Here is a 19,800-nt window from a genome sequence, read left to right as displayed (position 1 = left end):
TCTGACAGCCAGCTGGAGGGTTATTTGTTTATTGAGCCTTCAAGTAAATAGATCAGGTGCAAAAAGGCTCAGAGAGGTGGTCTGAGACTGAGTGTTCACTAGTGACACCTCCTGGTTACAAGGCAGAAGGACATTCTCTCAACAGGCTGCTGTGTGCAATAGACAGCCCCATAGTCTTATAGTGTCTCAGAGTTCGAGTGCTGATCTAGAATCAGATCACCCTCCAATTATTCATTACGATTCAAAAGGCAAAACTGATCCTAGATCACGACTCCTACTCGAGACGCTTTGTGAATCTGGACCCTGGCCCAGGAAAATGTATAAACTGAGACAAGAGCATTGATCATCACCACAGGAACTTTCAGAGCCTTGCTAGGTAACACATGAATATTATTAACATACACAGTGCACTGGGATTATAGATTTTCAAAGCTGCACAAATCTCCTTCATAGACGCACACTACATACAAATCAAACTTCTATAAACATACAGATCAACTCTACAGTTATTCCTTCAATCATGCATTTTATTTCATGCCAATACAGCATATAGGCCTATGTAGTGTATTGAATTATGTTGCATGCACTAACATTCAAACAGTTACTGAAGAGAGATGTTTTCACAAAGTAGGTAAGTGAAAATAAAGCTTTATACAAGTATATTCAGAGTAGGAAATACTCACAGCTAAATGAAAACATATAGTGCAGAATAAAGATACAGGTAGATATTGTATTGCATATTAGTAAAGGTACAGTATTCACACTACATCCAGTAAAGGTAAAGAGAATAGTTCTCCCATAACAGAAATGAGTGGCCAAATAGTACAATAACATTGAAAATCCACAATACTATGGTCTGCTCAAAGTAAATATTGTAGACTAATGGAATTACAATAAGGATTATAATTTTAAGTGAGAGTGCAGTATTTATACTCTGTTTAAGAGTAGAATCACCAATGACTTGCAACTAAAACTGACAATGGAAGACTTCAAAGCCTGTTGTGTAAAGCATAAGGCACAGAGAAGTATATCTGATACATTATAGACAACTTTGGTTGAATATGGTACTCAGTGACAGTGAGGTCTAACAACAACCACCTTCATTTGATCAATACTCTTGATATTCTACCAATTAGACAGAGTAGGAGACATCTCTCTCCTAGAGTGCATAGGTGCCTCTCCTCTCTCCGGTTAAAACTTGAGCTCCAGCAGGTAGCGGATGCGACACTGGTTCTCCTTGTAGACCAAATACTCACTGTTGGAAAAGCAGCTGTCCTTGTACTGGGGCTGCTTAATGGGCTCACCCTGAGGCACAGCCACCTGCTTCCCATCCAGAGTCAGGAAGATGTCCTTAGAGGGGTCTGAAACAACACACAGTGTTCACTACACAACCATACAGCTGAAACACACAAGTGTTTACTATACAGACACTGTACTGATATAAACAACAAAAGTGTTCACTAGACTTATGCAGTCTTCTGGATATCTGCTAATCATCTACCAGATGTTTAGACATACAGTAACCACTTCAGTAGTGTATATGGAGAAAGACACTTGCAACTACAACTTTTTCAGTTACACAGAATCTTGGTTTCCCATCCTATTCAACTACGTCCCTCCGGCTTTTTATTCACGTTACCTGATAAATGCTGTACAATATGTGACCCGATTCAGGAAACTAGGCATATGTCGCAAGTCACGACTTCACAGGAGAGACTTTAGAAAGTAAAAAATACTTGATCAAAATGCGTTTTCTGGCAGAAATGTCTTCAAGAACATGAACTTTCAAGTGCCTTAATAACAAACTTTTATGCCACCTGTAAACACAAATAAAGTTGTTAAATTAATAGCCTAGTTGGTTTAGCCAAAGAAAAAGCCAAGAACATTCCCGCTAACCATGACTGGCTGAGATAATGAGTGGGCCGGACATGCCGAGAGATGAGTTTCAGATTCTGTGGTGTAGCATCTTGTGTCTATAAAATGAGCTGCTCGTTATGCGTAGATAATCCTTTCTACTGCAGTTTGTTCGAAAGATATAACTTTAGCCATGGAAAACTGCAAATATGTTGCTACTGCTCTCAATAACACCGCTGCCCAGAATTTATCAGGCGCTATCGACAAAGGTCAGTGGGAAAAAGTTGTGATGGACTACTTTCTGGAGGACGACCGTGCCATGCTGACTTTCTCTAGGACTCTGTAAATGTATCAGATGAGGAAATCCCTGATTTAAGTAAAAACATTTAATTGAAGAAGACATTGTAGAGTCTTCTGATGACTGTGATGGGGAAGAAACGGCGATCAACAGTGTTGTCACGGAAGACATTAACCTGAGTTTTGAAATCAGTGGATCACAACGGGCCAAACAAGCTGTGCAAACTAAATGGAAAAGACATAGGATGTCTTATTTAATGAAAGGGGTTGCAGGCTGCCGTGAAGCTTTCATCCATGTATAGGGGTAAGAATCTAACTACAGTTTCAGAGTGTACACTACCGTCCAAATGTTTGGGGTCACTAAGAAATTTCCTTTATTTTTTAAAGAAAATAAAAAATTTGGTCCAATAAAATAACATCAAATTAATCAGAAATACAGTGTAGACATTGTTAATGTTGTAAATGACTATTGTAGCTGGAAATGGCAGATTCTGTACTTGGGTGTACAGAGGCCCATTATCAGCAACCATCACTCCTGTGTTCCAATGGCACGTTGTGTTAGCTAATCCAAGTTTATCATTTTAAAAGGCTAATTGAGCATTAGAAAACCCTTTTGCAATTATATTAGCACAGCTGAAAACGGTTGTGCTAATAAAAGAAGCAATACAACTGGCCTTCTTTAGACTAGTTGAGTATCTGGAGCAACAGCATTTGTGGGTTCGATTACAGGCTCAAAATGGCCAAAAACAAAGACCTTACTTCTGAAACTCGTCAGTCAATTCTTGTTCTGAGAAATGATGACTATTCCATGCGAGAAATTGCCAAGAAACGGAACATCTCGTACAACGCTGTGTACTACTCCCTTCACAGAACAGCGCAAACTGGCTCTAACCAGAATAGAAAGGGGAGTGGGAGGCCCCGGTGCACAACTGAGCAAGAGGACAAGTACATTAGAGTATCTAGTTTGAGAAACAGACGCCTCACAAGTCCTCAACTGGCAGCTTCATTAAATAGTACCTGCAAAACACCAGTCTCAACGTCAACAGTGATGCAGGCCTTCTAGGCAGAGTTGCAAAGAAAAAGTCGTATCTCAGACTGGTCAATAAAAATAAAAGATTAAGATGGACAAAAGAACACAGACACTGGACAGAGGGACTCTGCCTAGAAGGCCAACATCCCGGAGTCACCTCTTCACGGTTGACATTGAGACTGGTGTTTTGCAGGTAATATTTAATGAAGCTTCCAGTTGGGTGTAGTCAAAGGAGAGCTCTCCAGTAGGTACCAAAACATTCCAAGGCCCTTTTCTCAAAACTAAGTTTACAAGTGTATCAACTTTCAAAGCAGAATAACTTTCCCCATTGTTTGACAAAAATGCTGTATGATATCCCATTTTGTAGCTCAGTCTTTACTTTATCCAATGGAAAAAAAACAATAAAAATGTTTGCTACATAAGACCGAATCCAGGTGGTGAGTCACATATGATCTTGTTGCCATCTGATGCACATTCAAAATGTCATAGAAAAATCAACCCGCAGATCTCCCCGTTCTTTGCCGTGCACTGATTGTATTACTGCTGATGATATCTGGAAATGTGCATGTACACACTGGTCCGTCTATGGTTGCTAGCCACAATTCTGACTTGTGCTCCGAATTCTGCTTCACTGATTTCTGCTTACGTAAATGCCTGGGTTTTCTGCACATTAACACTAGAAGCTTATTACCCAAAATGTATCAATTGAAAGTGTGGGTTCACAGCTCCAATCCAGATGTGTTGGTCATTATTGAGACATTGTTAAGAAAGAGTGTGCTGAACACTGATGTTAACCTTTCTGGTTATAATATTTTTCGGCAAGACAGATCTTCCAAAGGTGGTGGTGGCGTGGCAATCTTTACCAAGGAACACATTCAGTGATGGGTAGTCTGTTCCCAACCAACTTGATTAGCTGGTTTTAAGCTTTCAAATAGCTATTTGTTGACTGTTGCTGAATGCTATCACCCACCATCAGCACCCACCTGTACCCAAACTGCCCTACCTAACATGGTTTAGACCCTTCCTTCTTTAAAGTTGTGGCCCCTATCATAGTTGAGCCTCTTTCACCTTTTTAACATGTCGTTCCTCTCTGGGGAGTTTCCCAGTGCTTGGAAGGCACTGGGAAAATCCTAACTGTCATAGAAATTGACCTATCTTGTCCTTTTTATCAAAAGTCAACTGACTGGCTTTCTTGGTCTATAGTATTCTCTATGGTATGCAATCTGGTTTCTGCTTAGGTTATGGATGTGTCACTGCAACGTAAAGGTCTTATATTATGTCACCATTGCTCTTGATTCTAAGCAATGTTGTGCTGCTACAGTTATTGACTTGGCCAAAGCTTTTGATACGGTAGACCATTCCATTCTTGTGGATCGGCTAAGGAATATTGGTGTCTCTGAGGAGTATTTGGCCTGGTTTGCCAACTACCTCTTCAGAGTGTGCAGTGTATAAAGTCAGAACGTTTGCTGTCTCAGCCACTGCCTGTCAACAAGGGAGTACCCTAAGGCTCAATCCTAGGACCCACGCTCTTCTTAATGTACATTAACATAGCTCAGACTACTGTACCTGGTTCCAACTGTCCTCTAGCCACCACGCAGTCGTAGCCGGTAGGAGCCTCCTTCAGGGAGCTGTCGTCCTTAGTGATGGTGTTTTCCTTCCCCAGCGCCACCTCGTTCAGAAACATCACCCCCCTGTCTTTAGATGTACGCACTACACAGGGACAGGACACATATGTAGTAAGTAGCACGGTATTTCTTCACAAAACGAACAGTGTCGTAGTACCTAACAGTCTTATACTCACTACATGAACATACATTTGGAAATTGACTGGATATTCCGAAGATGACGTCTAAAATAGATCCCGGTAGTTCAGCCACATGGTAGCTATAGCCTCACCGTATGCAGCTGACTTGCTGTTCTCCGAGGCAAAGTAGATGCCCCTGCCCACACGGCCCCCTGACTGGGGCATGATCCGCAGCCCGCCCTTCAAGATGGCTGCCACCACCGCCACATTGGTACCATGCCACAGCAGACGCCGGTTCTCTAGACCGTCGTTCTCCCTGAATCTCTCCGCCTGGGGAGAACAATCCCCACAGAAAGATCAATCACCTTAAATACTAACGCCTAGTCAAACAAACCTACAGTTATAACAATATATTATTTTTTAAATTTATTTTGTACATGCATCAGCACAAAAATCAAGATCACAGCAAATTAGTAAAACAATGAATGCTGTATTACATACTACAAGAATTATGACATGAAGTTGTTGTGCCATATGTTACCCACCTCAGTCTCTCTGTCCACCTCCCAGACATCTATAATCTTTGGCTGGTTGTGGCTATATGCAGTGGCCTTCAGGTATCTCTCTATTAGCTTTAAATGAGGCAAGAATGGAAATACAATGGAAGCTTAACATTTACAATATTCTTCTCTTTTGTAGTATAAATTATGCTTTGTCACAGTAAATATAGTCACCCATTTAAATATGACCATCCGCATATCACTAAAGACTTGTCTGATTTGAAACAATACAGTGGTGTTTGTATAGAATTGAACTTCTATTAGAGACCACGGTACCTTGAATTCCTGTGTATCTCTTTGTAGTAGAGCAAGTTTGCAGCTGAGAGACAGATAGTTTTGGTCCAGTGGATGAGGTACTTTCTCCACCTCCATCTGCTCCTGGGCCTTCTCAGTCTCAGCCTTCAAGTTCTGGGCTATCTCTATATCAGCCAACACCTGCAGGGGACAGCACAGTCAGGAATGGGATCAGGCCTGGACAAGACCACTCATCATGATTAGGGCCAGGAGTTTCACCAGACTTGATCAGGGAAAACTGGGTTCTTATTGTAGGCTATTAAAAAACTATTGGCCCTAAATAGTACCGTCATTCCATAAAGCACAATACGGTGACAGCGTCTAATCAAGTACAAGGTGATCTCACCAGAAGCATCTCCTTCTTCTTCTCCACGATCTCAGAACTGTCGATGACCGGGGGCCTGGTGCGTCCAAAGTTGTGTGGGATGGTAGTGAAGAACTTGGAGGAGAGTTCCTCCAGTTTGGGCCTGCTGGCGTTTATGGCTCCCTCAATCTCCTCCAGCACCTCAAAGCCCTTAGCAATCTGCATCTTGCTCAGCTTCCCCAGGGGCATCTTCTTTATGTCTGGTGGCCCAAAGAGAGAGAAGCAATAAGGGGGATATAATTACACACATATCACTGCTCTGTCTGAGTTCACATGTTAGGCCTATATAAACTGTGCAGGTGTCTGTTGACTGCTCTCCTCTACATTAGTAAATGTGGTAGTTAGGGAACTTGCAACAGCTGAATAAACATTGTATACATTTTACAGTCCTACTTACATTATCGATCAGACAGACTAGGTTTTTATATGGATTAGACATTTAGCTCCAGATCGCCAGGCTTTACCCCCCCCATTTAAAATAACAAATGATTTAGGATGCTCTTCTCTGATCACATAGAGCAGATGCCTGGGCTTCCCTGACTTCAGTTTAACAGCCAAGTATATCATTGCACTGACAGAGTAAAACACAATACAACAAGCAGTCCAGTCCAACAGGTATGTTACATAACAGACCATGTGTACATAGACCACACCCAGGCTTACTGTCTGAGGAACAGAAAGTTGCTTCAGTGCTGGAGGGGTACAGGTGGTATGATGGACAGATTGACACCCACCCAGGTTCATGCACTCCATGGCCTCTTTGAACATGTCATTGCTGAAGATGAGCTGGATGAGCTTCTGCGTGGGGCTGTCCAGGGTGCAAGGGAGGATGTTTCTGGGGCCTTTGCCAATCTTCCCATCAACACAGTCCACCTGCAAAAGCCAGAAGAGAGCATGTTCTAGAAAGGGAACAAAATTGGACACAGCAAAACTATAATGAGTCAGCCTGACCACCTGAGTGTATTGTAAGACATACTAATTACAGGAGCCAGGAAGGTAAAATGTTGTTATTCTTTAGAGTATGGATGGGCGATGTCTGAAATTACATTTTAGCCTACCTTTTAAAAACTAATATTACAGCCATATCAAGTGCAGGCTATTGCATCATCTTAAGCATCTGGGTAAGGGCATTTGCGTAATTCTTCCTTTAGGCTACTTCAGACTGTAAATAATAAAAATAAAAAGGCATTTCACTTAGTAACTATAGAATAGTCTGCCTTCTCCTAAATCAGAAAAAAAAAAAACAATGGCTGACTTGGTGGTGTTAAGCAGTCCTTCGGTTTCAGGCAATGGATGGACAGACTACAAACCTCCAACATTTACAAGTCCATCATCCTGCAGAGTTTGCTACTCTGGGCAGAAAAGGTGAACATGGTGTTTGCTGCCAAAAACCTTTAGGTAGGTCTAAGACATGGTAAAAAAAAAACTAAACCTAATAGTTCCTCATTGCACTTTATTTAAATGTAGCCTATATTCAGATCCAGATGCAACTTATTTGAAAGACATAGCCTATAGATTAAACTAAAATATTCTGTCAAACCCTTAGACTTACATGCATAGTTTTTTTGGACTCATTTGTTATTTTAGTACTTTTGTTCAGGCTACTTTATTTATTTTGTAACTTGGCCTATACTTAGGATTACAAAAAAATAAAAAATATTTCACCTTTATTTAACCAGGTAGGCTAGTTGAGAACAAGTTCTCATTTGCAACTGCGACCTGGCCAAGATAAAGCATAGCAGTGTGAACAGACAACAGAGTTACACATGGAGTAAACAATTAACAAGTCAATAACACAGTAGAGAAAAAAAAGGGGAGTCTATATACACATTGTGTGCAAAAGGCATGAGGAGGTAGGCGAATAATTACAATTTTGCAGATTAATAACACCGGAGTGATAAATGATCAGATGGTCATGTACAGGTAGAGATATTGGTGTGCAAAAGAGCAGAAAAGTAAATAAATAAAAACGGTATGGGGATGAAGTAGGTAAAAATGGGTGGGCTATTTACCGATAGACTATGTACAGCTGCAGCGATCGGTTAACTGCTCAGATAGCAGATGTTTGAAATTGGTGAGGGAGATAAGTCTCCAACTTCAGCGATTTTTGCAATTCGTTCCAGTCACAGGCAGCAGAGAACTGGAACGAAAGGCGGCCAAATGAGGTGTTGGCTTTAGGGATGATCAGTGAGATACACCTGCTGGAGCGCGTGTACAGTTCGAAATGCAAAAAAGCATATGCTAATTGGCCTATTCATTTTTTGCCAAAGCCAGTGTTTATTCAAGTGTTAAAAATAATGTTATAGGCTAAATAATTAGATTTTCAGGAGCTGACTTGTGTGTCTGTGTTATTTTGCACATCTTAATCTTAAAAAAACACCACTTTTATTGGCCAGTTTGGCATATGGCTTTTTCTTTGCAACTCTGCCTAGAAGGCTGGCATCCCAGAGTCACCTCTTGACTGTTGACATTGAGACTGGTGTTTTGCGGGTAGTATTTAATGAAGCTACCAGTTGAGGACTTGTAATAATTTGCAAATAAATTCATTAAAAATCCTACGATGTGATTTTCTGGATTTTTTTTCTCATTTTGTCTGTCTTGGTTGAAGTGTACCTATGATGAAAAGTACAGGCCTCTCATCTTTTTAAGTGGGAGAACATGCACAATTGGTGGCTGACTAAATAGACGGTCCTGGCGCTTGCTGGACTTTCTTGGGCGCCGAACAATTGAACCGCTCTCCTTGAAGTTCTTGATGATCCGATAAATGGTTGATTTAGGTGCAATCTTACTTGCAGCAATATCCTTGCCTGTGAAGCCCTTTTTGTGCAAAGCAATGATGACGGCATGTGTTTCCTTGCAAGTAACCGTGTTTGACAGAGGAAGAACAATGATTCCAAGCACCACCCTCCTTTTGAAGCTTCCAGTCTTTTATTCGAACTCAATCAGCATGACAGAGTGATCTCCAGCCTTGTCCTTATCAACACTCACACCTGTTAACTAGAGAATCACTGGCATGATGTCAGCTGGTCCTTTTGTGGCAGGGCTGAAATGCAGTATAAATGTTTTTTTGGGGATTCATGTCATTTGCATGGCAAAGAGGGACTTTGCAATTCATCTGATCACTCTTTATAACATTCTGGAGTATATGTAAATTGCCATCATACAAACTGAGGCAGCAGACTTAAATGTATATTTGTGTCACTCAAAACTATAGGCCACGACTGTGTGTGTGATATATGTATTTGTTATTATCCAATTACTCTACATTGTAGAATTTGTATTTATTTAACTAGGCAAGTCAGTTAAGAACAAATTCTTATTAACGACGGCCTACCAATGACAACCTTATGTTATTTTAAACAAGAGAGACAACACTACATAAAGAGAGGCCTAAGACAACATAGCAAGGCATAAACACATGATAACACAGCATGGGAGCAACACAACACAACATGGCAGCAGCACAAAACATGGTACAAACATTATTAGGCACAGACAACAGCAAAGGTCAAGAAGGTAGAGACAACAATACATCGCTCAAAGCAGCCACAACTGTCAATAAGATGGTCCATGATTGAGTCTTTGAATGAAGAGATGGAGATAAAACTGTCCAGTTTGAGTGTTTGTTGCAGCTCGTTCCAGTCGCTAGGTGCAGCGAACTGAAAAAACAAGCAACCCAGGGATGTGTGCGCTTTGGCGACCTTTAACAGAATGTGACTGGCAGAACGGGTGTTGGAGGATGAGGGCTGCAGTAGATATCTCAGATAGGGGGGAGTGAGGCCTAAGAGGGTTTTATAAACAAGCATCAACCAGTGGGTCTTGCGACGAGTATACAGAGTAGTGCAGTGATGTGGCCTATAAGGCGAATTGGTGGCAAATAGGATGGCTGAATGGTAAAGAACATTCAGCCGCTCAAGAGCACCCTTACTATAAATCATGTCTCCATAATCTAGCATGGGTAGGATGGTCATCTGAATCAGGGTTAGTTTGCAAGCTGGGGTGAAAGAGGAGTGATTACGATAGAGGAAACCAAGTCTAGATTTAACGTTAGCCAGCAGCTTTGATATATGCTGAGAGAAGGACAGTGTAAAGTCGAGCCACACTCCCAAGTACTTGTATGAGGGGACTACCTCAAGCTCTAAGCCCTCAGAGGTAGTAATTAACACCTGTGGGGAGAGGGGCATTATTCTTACCAAACCACATGACCATTGTTTTGGAGATGTTCAGAACAAGGTGAAGGGCAGAGAAAGCTTGTTGTACACTAAGACAGCTTTGTTTTAGAGCGTTAAACACAAAATTCGGGGAGGGGCCAGGTGAGTATAAGATTATCTTCTGCATATAAAAATTGATGAGAGCTTCCTACTGCCTGAGCTATGTTGTTGATGTAAATTGAGAAGAGTGTGGGGCCTAGTATCGAGCCTTGGGGGTACTCCCTTGGTGACAGGCAGTGAAGACATCAAAACAATAAAATAAGGAGGCTCGATCCTAGGCCCCAAGCTCTTCTCAATTTATACACACACAACAAAAGTTTATTTATTTTTACCATTTTCAACATTGTAGAATAGTGAAGACATCAAACTATGAAATAACACATACGGAACCATGTTACCAACAAAGTGTTAAACAATTCAAAATATATTTTATATTTGAGATTCTTCAAATAGCCACCCTTTGCCTTGACAGCTTTGCACACTCTTGGTATTCTCTCAACAAGCTTCAGGAGGAATGTTTTTCAACAGTCTTGAAGGTGTTCCCACATATGCTGAGCACATTCTGGCTGCTTTTCCTTCACTCTGTGGTCCAACTCATCCCAAACCATCTCAAATGGATTGAGGTCGGGTGATTGGGGAGGCTAGGTCATCTGATGCAGCACTCATTACACTCCTTGGTCAAATAGCCCCTACACAGCCTGGAGGTGTGTTGGGATATCATCTGTTTTTCAACAGGACAATGACCTATCTGGTTTGGGCTTAGTGGGACTGGCGTATTGCTGCAGAATGCTGTGGGAGCCATGCTGGTTAAGTGTGCATTGAATTCTAAATAAATCACAGACAGTGTCACCATCACACCTCCTCCTCTATCCTTCACGGTGGGAACCAAACATGCGGAGATCATCTGTTCATCTACTCTGCGTCTCACAAAGACACGGCGGTTGGAACCAAACATCTCAAATTTGGACTCATTAGACCAAAGGAAAGATTTCCACCGATCTAATGTCCATTGCTCGTGTTTCTTGGCCCAAGCAATTCTTTGTCTTGTTGGTGTCCTTTAGTAGTGGTTTCTATGCAGCAATTTGACCATGAAGGCCTGATTCACGCAGTCTCCTCTGAACAGTTGATGTTGAGATGTGTCTTACTTGAACTCTTTGAAGCATTTATATGGACTGCATGCATATGGTAAAGGTAACTCTGGGTCTTCCATTCTTGTGGCGGTCCTCATGAGAGCCAGTTTCATCATAGCACTTGATGGTTTTTGCAACTGCATTTGAAGAAACGTTCAAATTCTTGAAAATATCCAGATTGACTGACCTTCATGTCTTAAAGTAATGATGGACTGTCATTTCTCTTTGCTTATTCGAGCTGTTCTTGACATAATATGGACTTGGTCTTTTACCAAATAGGGCTATCATCTGTATTCCAACCTTGTCACAACACAACTGATTGGCACAAACTCATTATGGAAAGTAAATCCACCAATAACTTTAAACAAGGCACACCTGTTAATTGAAATGCATTCCAGATGACTAATTCATGAAGCTTGTTGAGAGAATGCCAAGAGTGCGCAAAGCTGTCCTCAAGGTAAAGGGTGGGTACTTCAAATAACCTCAAATATTCAACATTATGATTTGTTTAACACTTGCCTGGTTATGTGTTATTTCATAGTTTTGATGTATTCACCATTATTCTACAAAGTAAAAAAAAAAAAGAAAAAAAAAGGAAAATTAAAGAAAATCCTGGAATGAGTAGGTATGTCCAAACTTTTGACTGGTACTGTAAGTATTCAGACCCTTTAATCAGTACTTTATTGAAGCACCTTTGGCAGCGATTACGGCATTGAGTCGTCTTGGGTATGCCACTACAAGCTTGGCACACCTGTATTTGGCGAGTTTCTCCCATTCTTCTCTGCAGATCCTCTCAAGCTCTGTCAGCTTGGATTGGGAGCGTTGCCGCATAGCTATTTTCTGGTCTCTCCAGATGTTTGATCGGGTTCAAGTCCGGGCTCTTACTGGGCCACTCAAGGACATTCAGAGACTTGACCCAAAGCCGCCACTCCTGCATTGTCTTGGCTGGGTGCTTAGGGTCATGGTCCTGTTGGAAGGTGAACCTTCTCTCCAGTCTGAGGTCCTGAGCGCTCTGGAGCAGGTTTTCATCAATCTCTGTACTTTCTCTGTTAATCTTTCCCTCGATCCTGACTAGTCTCCCAGTCCCCGTCACTGAAAAACATCCCACAGCATGATGCTGCCACCACCATGCTTCACTGTAGGGATGGTGCTAGGTTTCCTTCAGACGTGACACTTGGCATTCAGGTCAAAGAGTTGGTTTCATCAGACCAGAGAATCTTTTTTTCTCATGGTCTGAGAGTCTTTAGGTGCCTTTTGGAAAACTCCAAGCAGGCTGTCTTGTGCCTTTTACTGAGGAGGTTTCTGTCTGGCCACTCTAGCAAAAAGGCCTGTTTGGTGGAGTGCGTCATAGATGGTTGTCCTTCTGGAAGGTTCTCCCATCTCCACAGAGGAACTCTGGAGCTCTGTCAAGAGTGACCATAGGGTTCTTGGTCACTTGCTTGACCAAGACCCTTCAACCCCGATTGCTCGGTTTGGCAGGGCGGCCAGCTCTAGGAAAAGTCTTGGTGGTTCCAAACTTCTTCCACTTAAGAATGATGGAGACCACTGTGTTCCTGGGGACCTTCAATGCTGCAGATATTTTTGGGTACCCTTCCCCAGATCTATCCCTCGAAGTGTGTCTCAAAGCTCTACAGACAATTCCTTTGACCTCATTACTTTTTTTGCTCTGACAAGCACGGTTAACTGTGGAACCTTATATGTGTGTGCCTTTCCAAATCATGTCCAATCAACTGAATTTATCACAGGTGGACTCCAATCAAGTTGTAGAAACATCTCAAGGATGATCAATGGAAACAGGATGCACCTGTGCTCAAATTCTAATCTCATAGCAAAGCATAGTAAAGGCATTTATGTTTTTATTTGTAATAAATATGAGGTTTTTGCTTTGTCATTATGGGATATTGTGTGTAGACTGAGAATGATAATTTATTTAAAGCATTTTAGAATAAGGCTGTAACGTAACAAAATGTGGAAAAAGTCAAGGGGTCTGAATACTTTCCAAAGGCACTGTATGTAAACTAAAAAGAAAGAAAGAAAAGAAACATCCCATTTTCAGGACCCTGTCTTTCAAAGATAATTCATTAAAATCCAAATAACTTCACAGATCTTGATTGTAAAGGGTTTAAACACTCTTTCCCATGCTTGTTCAATGAACCATAAACAATTAATGAACATGCACCTGTGGAACAGTCATTAAGGCACTAACAGCTTACATACGGTAGGCAATTAAGGTCACAGTAATGAAATCTTAGGACACTAAAGAGGCCTTGCTACGGACTCTGAAAAACACCAAAAGAAAGATGCCCAGGGTCCCTGCTCTTCTGCGTGAACGTGCCTTAAGCATGCTGCAAGGAGGCATGAGGACTGCAGATGAGGCCAGGGCAATAAATTGCAACGTCCGTACTGTGAGACGCCTAAGACAGCGCTACAGGGAGACAGGACGGATAGCAGATCGTCCTCGCAGTGGCAGACCCCGTATAACAACAGCTGCACAGGATCGGTACATCCAAACATCACACCTGTAGGACAGGTACAGGATGGCGGCAACAACAACTGCCCGAGTTACACCAGGAATGCACAATCACTCCATCAGTGCTCAGACTGTCCGCAATAGGCTGAGAGAGGCTGGACTGAGGGCTTGTAGTCCTGTTGTAAAGGCAGGTCCTCACCAGACATCAACGGCAACAACGTTGCCTATGGGCACAAACCCACTGTCACCGGACCAGACAGGACCGGCAAAAAGTGCTCTTCATTTGACGAGTCCCATTGAGCACATCTGGGAACAGTTGGATCGGAGGGTGAGGGGCTAGGGCCATTCCCCTCGGAAATGTCTGGGAGCTTGCAGATGCCTTGGTAGAAGAGGGGTAATATCTCACAGCAAGAACTGGCAAATCTGGTGCAGTCCATGAGGAGGAGATGCACTGCAGTACTTAATGCAGCTGGTGGCCACACCAGATACTGACTGTTACTTTTGATTTTGACCCCCCCCCCTTTGTTCAAGGACACATTATTCCAGTTCTGTTAGTGACATGTCTGTGGAACTTGTTCAGTTTATGTCACAGTTGTTGAATCTTGTTATGTTCATACGAATATTTACTCATGTTAAGTTCTCAAAATAAACGCAGTTGACGGTGAGTGGACGTTTCGTTTTTTTGCTAAGTTTACTAAAAATGTACGCTATGGCAAATAGGGAATAGGCCATTTGGCTTGTCGCAATGCTGTGTATTCAGCATTGCGCTGCCAGACTCCGGTGGTGAAATCAAGTTCAAATATGCTAAAACATAGTTTATGATATTACAATGTCATTACCATCGACAATAACTGTCAAACATCATTGATACATACAATTGCCAAACCCTACTTTAGAATCCGTGGTCCTACTGAGACCCAGCCACCACTTTACCTTGACCTCTGCATCCTGGTCTCCATCCACCTCTATCAGGGTGTACTTCCCCGGGTGAGACACAAAGTTGTCCCGCTCCTTCCAGCTGTTCTTCGTCTTGTCTTTGAACTTCTTTTCAAAGTCTTTGATGGCTTTGTCTGGGCTGTTGGAGAGGTCTGATAGGTTTGACTGGCCCGTTTCCCCCTGTAAGGGAGAGAGGAGAAGATGATGCTTCAATTCTGGGTGCTCAAGAAATGAATAGCTTAGTATTTAACATAATTAACGAAAATGTAGATTTACTACTTAAGTATACACAGGAATGTCTAGTAAACTACCATCGTGTCTGTCAAAAATTAAGCTTACCACTCTTCCCCATCTGGTCCAGCAGTAGTAAGAGTCATCTATACACAACACTTGAATGACATAAAACTTGTTGTTGTTATTTCCAATGTTGGTCTGATTCAGCATGCAATCATAATCTTCATACACCTGTGGGGGAGATTAAAGGAGGAACATGATTCAGGAAAGCAGTCAGATAAAAATGAGCACATTCCTCTATTGCACTGCACAGCAGTCTGTCCTGCTGATATGACTGCAAGGCTGATCAAACAATTCAAGTCAAATACCTGTAACTAGTGACAGTTTCTCAGATTCTGCTATATATGAATGATTAGCAAACATGGTGTAGCAACACATTGGTCTTTTGAAACAGCTATAACTGAATGCAGCATATACAGTATACATTGACCTTACACACTCATTATCTCAGGTATCTTGGGGGAGCGTACACTACAACTGAGCAGAGGTAATGTCTTGAACAAGGAAAGAAGAGAATAGTCCCCTTCTGCATTAGATGAATTCAAGGGGCAAGTGTCTCTCACTCTCAGGGAGTTTACTTCCAACTGAAACTATTACTGTACCCTACATGTCACTTCTAAGGTTTGTATATTGGAAAGTAGTCAAACCTCATTGATTCTAAATGAAGGGTGTGGCTGAAGTGAACAAAAAAAAGCCATTCATTGTCATAGCCTTTACAGTCAGTGTGTGACAAGTAGAGGTCGACCGATTAATCGGAATGGCCGATTAATTAGGGCCGATTTCAAGTTTTCATAACAATCGGAAATTGGTATTTTTGGACACCGATTTGGCCGATTTTTTAAATTGTATTTTTTTTACACCTTTATTTAACTAGGCAAGTCAGTTAAGAACACAATTCTTATTTTCAATGGCGGCCTAGGAACGGTGGGTTAACCCCCTCGTTCCGGGGCAGAACGACATCGACAATGACTGTCAAACATCATTGATACATAAAATTGCCAAACCCTTGTCAGCTCGGGGGATTCAATCTTGCAACCTTACAGTTAACTAGTCCAACGCTCTAACCACCTGCCTCTCATTGCACTCCACGAGGTGTGCAATGCACTCCACGTTACGCGAATGCAGTAAGCCAAGGTAAGTTGCTAGCTAGCATTAAACTTATCTTATAAAAAACAACCAATCAATCATAATCACTACTTAACTACACATGGTTGATAATATTACTAGTTTATCTAGCGTGTCCTGCGATGCATATAATCAATGCGGTGCGTATCGTTGCTCCAATGTGTACCTAACCATGAACATCAATGCCTTTCTTAAAATCAATACACAGAAGTATATATATATTTAAACCTGCATATTTAGCTAAAATAAATCCAGGTTAGCAGGCAATATTAACCAACAGTTTGGGCTGCCTAATTTGCCAGAATTTTACGTAATTATGACATAACATTTTAGGTTGTGCAATGTAACAGGAATATTTAGACTAATGGACCCCTAGATAAAATACGGAACGATTCCGTATTTCACTGAAAGAATAAACGTCTTGTTTTCGAGATGATAGTTTCCAGATTCGACCATATTATTTATTTTTATTTTACCTTTATTTAACTAGGCAAGTCAGTTACGAACAAATTATTATTTTCAATGACGGCCTCGGAACAGTGGGTTAACTGCCTGTTCAGGGGCAGAACGACAGATTTGTAAACTTGTCAGCTTGGGGATTTGAATCTCCAACCTTTCGGCTGCTAGTCCAACGCTCTAACCACTAGGCTACCCTGCCGCCCCTAATGACCTAAGGCTCGTATTTCTGTGTGTTATTATGTTATAATTAAGTCTATGATTTGATAGAGCAGTCTGACTGAGCAGTCTGACTGAGCAGTGGTAGGCAGCAGCAGGCTCGTAAGCATTCTTTCAAACAGCACTTTCATGCGTTTTGCCAGCAACTCTTCGTTGTGCGTCAATCATTGCGTTGTTTATGACTTCAAGCCTATCAACTCCCGAGATTAGGCTTGTGTAACCATGTGAAATGGCTAGCTAGTTAGCGGGGTGCGCGCTAATAGAGTTTCAAACGTCACTCGCTCTGAGACTTGGGAGTGGTTGTTCCCCTTGCTCTGCATGGGTAACACTGCTTCGAGGATGGCTGTTGTCATTGTGTTCCTGGTTCGAGCCCAGGGAGGAGCGAGGAGAGTGACGGAAGCTATACTGTTACACTGGCAATACTAAAGTGCCTATAGAACATCCAATAGTCAAAGGTTAATGAAATACAAATGGTATAGAGAGAAATAGTCCTATAATTCCTATAATAACTACAACCTAAAACTTCTTACGTGGGAATATTGAAGACTCATGTTAAAAGGAACCACCAGCTTTCATATGTTCTCATGTTCTGAGCAAGGAACATAAACGTTAGGTTTCTTACATGGCACATATTGCACTTTTACTTTCTTCTCCAACACTTTGTTTTTGCATTATTTAAACCAAATTGAACATGTTTCATTATTTATTTGAGGCTAAATTGATTTTATTAATATATTATATTAAGTTAGTGTTCATTCAGTATTGTTGTAATTGTCATTATTACAATTAAATAAATAGTTTTTTATTTAATTAAATCGGCCGATTAATCGGTTTTGGCTTTTTTTTAGGTCCTCCAATAATCGGTATCGGCGTTGAAAAATCATAAATCTGTCTACCTCTACTGACAAGTGCTTCAATCACAGTAACACTTTCAAAGTACCTCAATGAGTACTACTGACTGCACAGGAGGACTTTTGAGCTGAAATAGTATACAATATATATGTATGATTGGTGGCACAGGCAGCCCAATAAATAGCCTACTCCCTGCCTTGATACGGCATGATGTCCAACTCACCCTTCCTGAATGCTGTTCTGACAGCAAGCAGTGCTCATCAGCCTTCCTTTTGCCCTTCACTTCTGGCCCTGCAGCCTTCAGAGCCTCTTTGGCAGAGGTAAATGCATCCTTTGGTGTGTCAGGCTCTTGCTTGACCTTCTTTCCACCCGCTTTATTGGCTTTGGTGGATGAAGCAGCCCTTCTCTTTGGTGCCATCCCTTATCTATATTTCAATCACTGCAGAAAAGAGAAACATTATGCATCCAACAAAACACTACATTTTGAAGATAGTATTGATGCACTTGAGGCAGGCGCTTTTCACCTTTTCTGCCTCACTGGCCAATGGCAGTGGTGTTTTGATACAGCTGAGTGAGGCGTGGTACTTCCAGTAACACAGAAGTAGCAGCAGACACAGCAGAAACAGCAGACAAGCTTTGACGTGGCTGGTAAATTCCCTGACCTGTCTGAGGCACTGAGAAGGTTGAGCGAGTGCTAATTAGCTAGCTATAGCAGCGGTCCTAGCTGTATTTCCATGTACAACCCCTCAGTAATGGTTAGGTATATAGCTACCTAGTTTAGTTAGCTTGGCGCAAAGTCCAGTAACTTCATTTTGTGGGTGTGTAGCTATCTAGCTAACGTTAGCTTAACGCCGTTGGTATCGAGAAGTTCACGCACTAGTGTTAGCTAGCTAACTACAAGGCTATGGATGCCGCTACAGTTGACAGGAATTGGAAGCTAGCTAAATAATTTGCGAACCTTTATCGACTTGCTACTTACCTTAGAGCAGGTATTCGGCAGCTCGAGCGGTCACTGTCAGAAGTAGCAGAACAAAATATTTTGACAGGCACACTTCTCAACGACTGTCGAGGAAGTTCCACTTCCGCTTTTAGAGGGAGGGGGGGCGGGGTAAGCGGCATTCAGAAAGTTGCAGATACAAATGTACATTATAGAGCACACACGCACACAAGGTGCAGTTTTGAAATGTTATTGTTCATCCGCAGTTTTTCTCTTATTATGTTAGTCACTGACAGTCACTCCATTAGACCAAGTCAGCTAAAACATTTTAGATTGGTAAATTAGTCTAGCCATCTATCTAAAATGGTAGTAATCATGGTCGAGGGAATGTTAGTCACTCTCACTCAGATATCATATAAACAAAAACTGCTAACATTTCTCTCCACCCCATGGCAGTGTGTAGACTTGCAACAAACTTGCTTTATAAGTACAAAAAAAAATGCTATGCCCCATGGCAAAATGTGTAGAATTGCAGAAAATTAACTCTGAAACATTCTCTCTGCTGTCAAGAGGGGGGCCGCTAAAATGCTTTGGGGGAAAAAGGCTAGTGCTAGTGCTGGCTCTGAGTGCATGTGTGGGTATGGACGTGGGTACTGCAGACCCACGAGCCACTGTGGCCCCTCATGATGAGTTCAGATTTTTTTGTGGCCAACACCCCCATCAATGTTTCCCATCAGAGAGACTGTCCGTTCAAGGTGTGGTCCGTAATTCATATTACACACTGAGACCTTCATGTGCACTTTATTTGATAGGGAAATCAATCTGAATTTCTGAATTCAATGTTGTGCCATTCTGTATTGAATACAAAAGTATTATCAGGCATTGAAAACGCATTGGCAATTGGTCCTCATAAATAAGGAACTGCTAACATACTACTACAGGTAGGCAATTGTTGCAAACACCATTATACAGAAGAAGAAGAACACTGCAACAGATGGCATAATTAGAGTTGTTCTGATCAGAGTTG

The 19,800-nt window shown here is 41.7% G+C and overlaps 1 protein-coding gene across 1 annotated transcript; it reads right to left on the bottom strand.

The window, feature by feature from the left end:
- Positions 1-509: 509 nt before the first annotated feature.
- LOC112254645 (protein mono-ADP-ribosyltransferase PARP3) lies at positions 510-18,953 on the bottom strand. The gene is made up of 11 exons (XM_024427371.2): positions 18,816-18,953; positions 18,060-18,275; positions 15,230-15,355; positions 14,888-15,070; positions 6,878-7,016; positions 6,126-6,343; positions 5,762-5,920; positions 5,471-5,557; positions 5,078-5,255; positions 4,748-4,891; positions 510-1,361 (listed from the first exon to the last, which is right to left on the bottom strand). Exons 2-11 carry the CDS (start codon positions 18,252-18,254, stop codon positions 1,192-1,194), a joined length of 1,599 nt encoding a protein of 532 aa, XP_024283139.1. The 5' UTR covers positions 18,255-18,275; positions 18,816-18,953; the 3' UTR covers positions 510-1,191.
- Between the last annotated feature and the right edge of the window lie 847 nt (positions 18,954-19,800).

Source organism: Oncorhynchus tshawytscha, linkage group LG07 (genome assembly GCF_018296145.1).
Source record: "Oncorhynchus tshawytscha isolate Ot180627B linkage group LG07, Otsh_v2.0, whole genome shotgun sequence".
NCBI classification, from domain to species: Eukaryota; Metazoa; Chordata; class Actinopteri; order Salmoniformes; family Salmonidae; genus Oncorhynchus; species Oncorhynchus tshawytscha.
This window is presented reverse-complemented; position numbering and strand designations above follow the sequence as displayed.

Coding starts and splice junctions, on each gene's coding strand:
- LOC112254645 (XM_024427371.2), bottom strand. CDS start 18,254: ATGGCACCAAAGAGAAGGGCTGCTTCATCCACCAAAGCCAATAAAGCG. Junction 7,017..14,887: donor ACCAGGATGCAGAGGTCAAG/GTAAAGTGGTGG, acceptor TGGCTTTTGCAG/GTGGACTGTGTTGATGGGAA. Junction 4,892..5,077: donor CAGCAAGTCAGCTGCATACG/GTGAGGCTATAG, acceptor GTCCCTGTGTAG/TGCGTACATCTAAAGACAGG.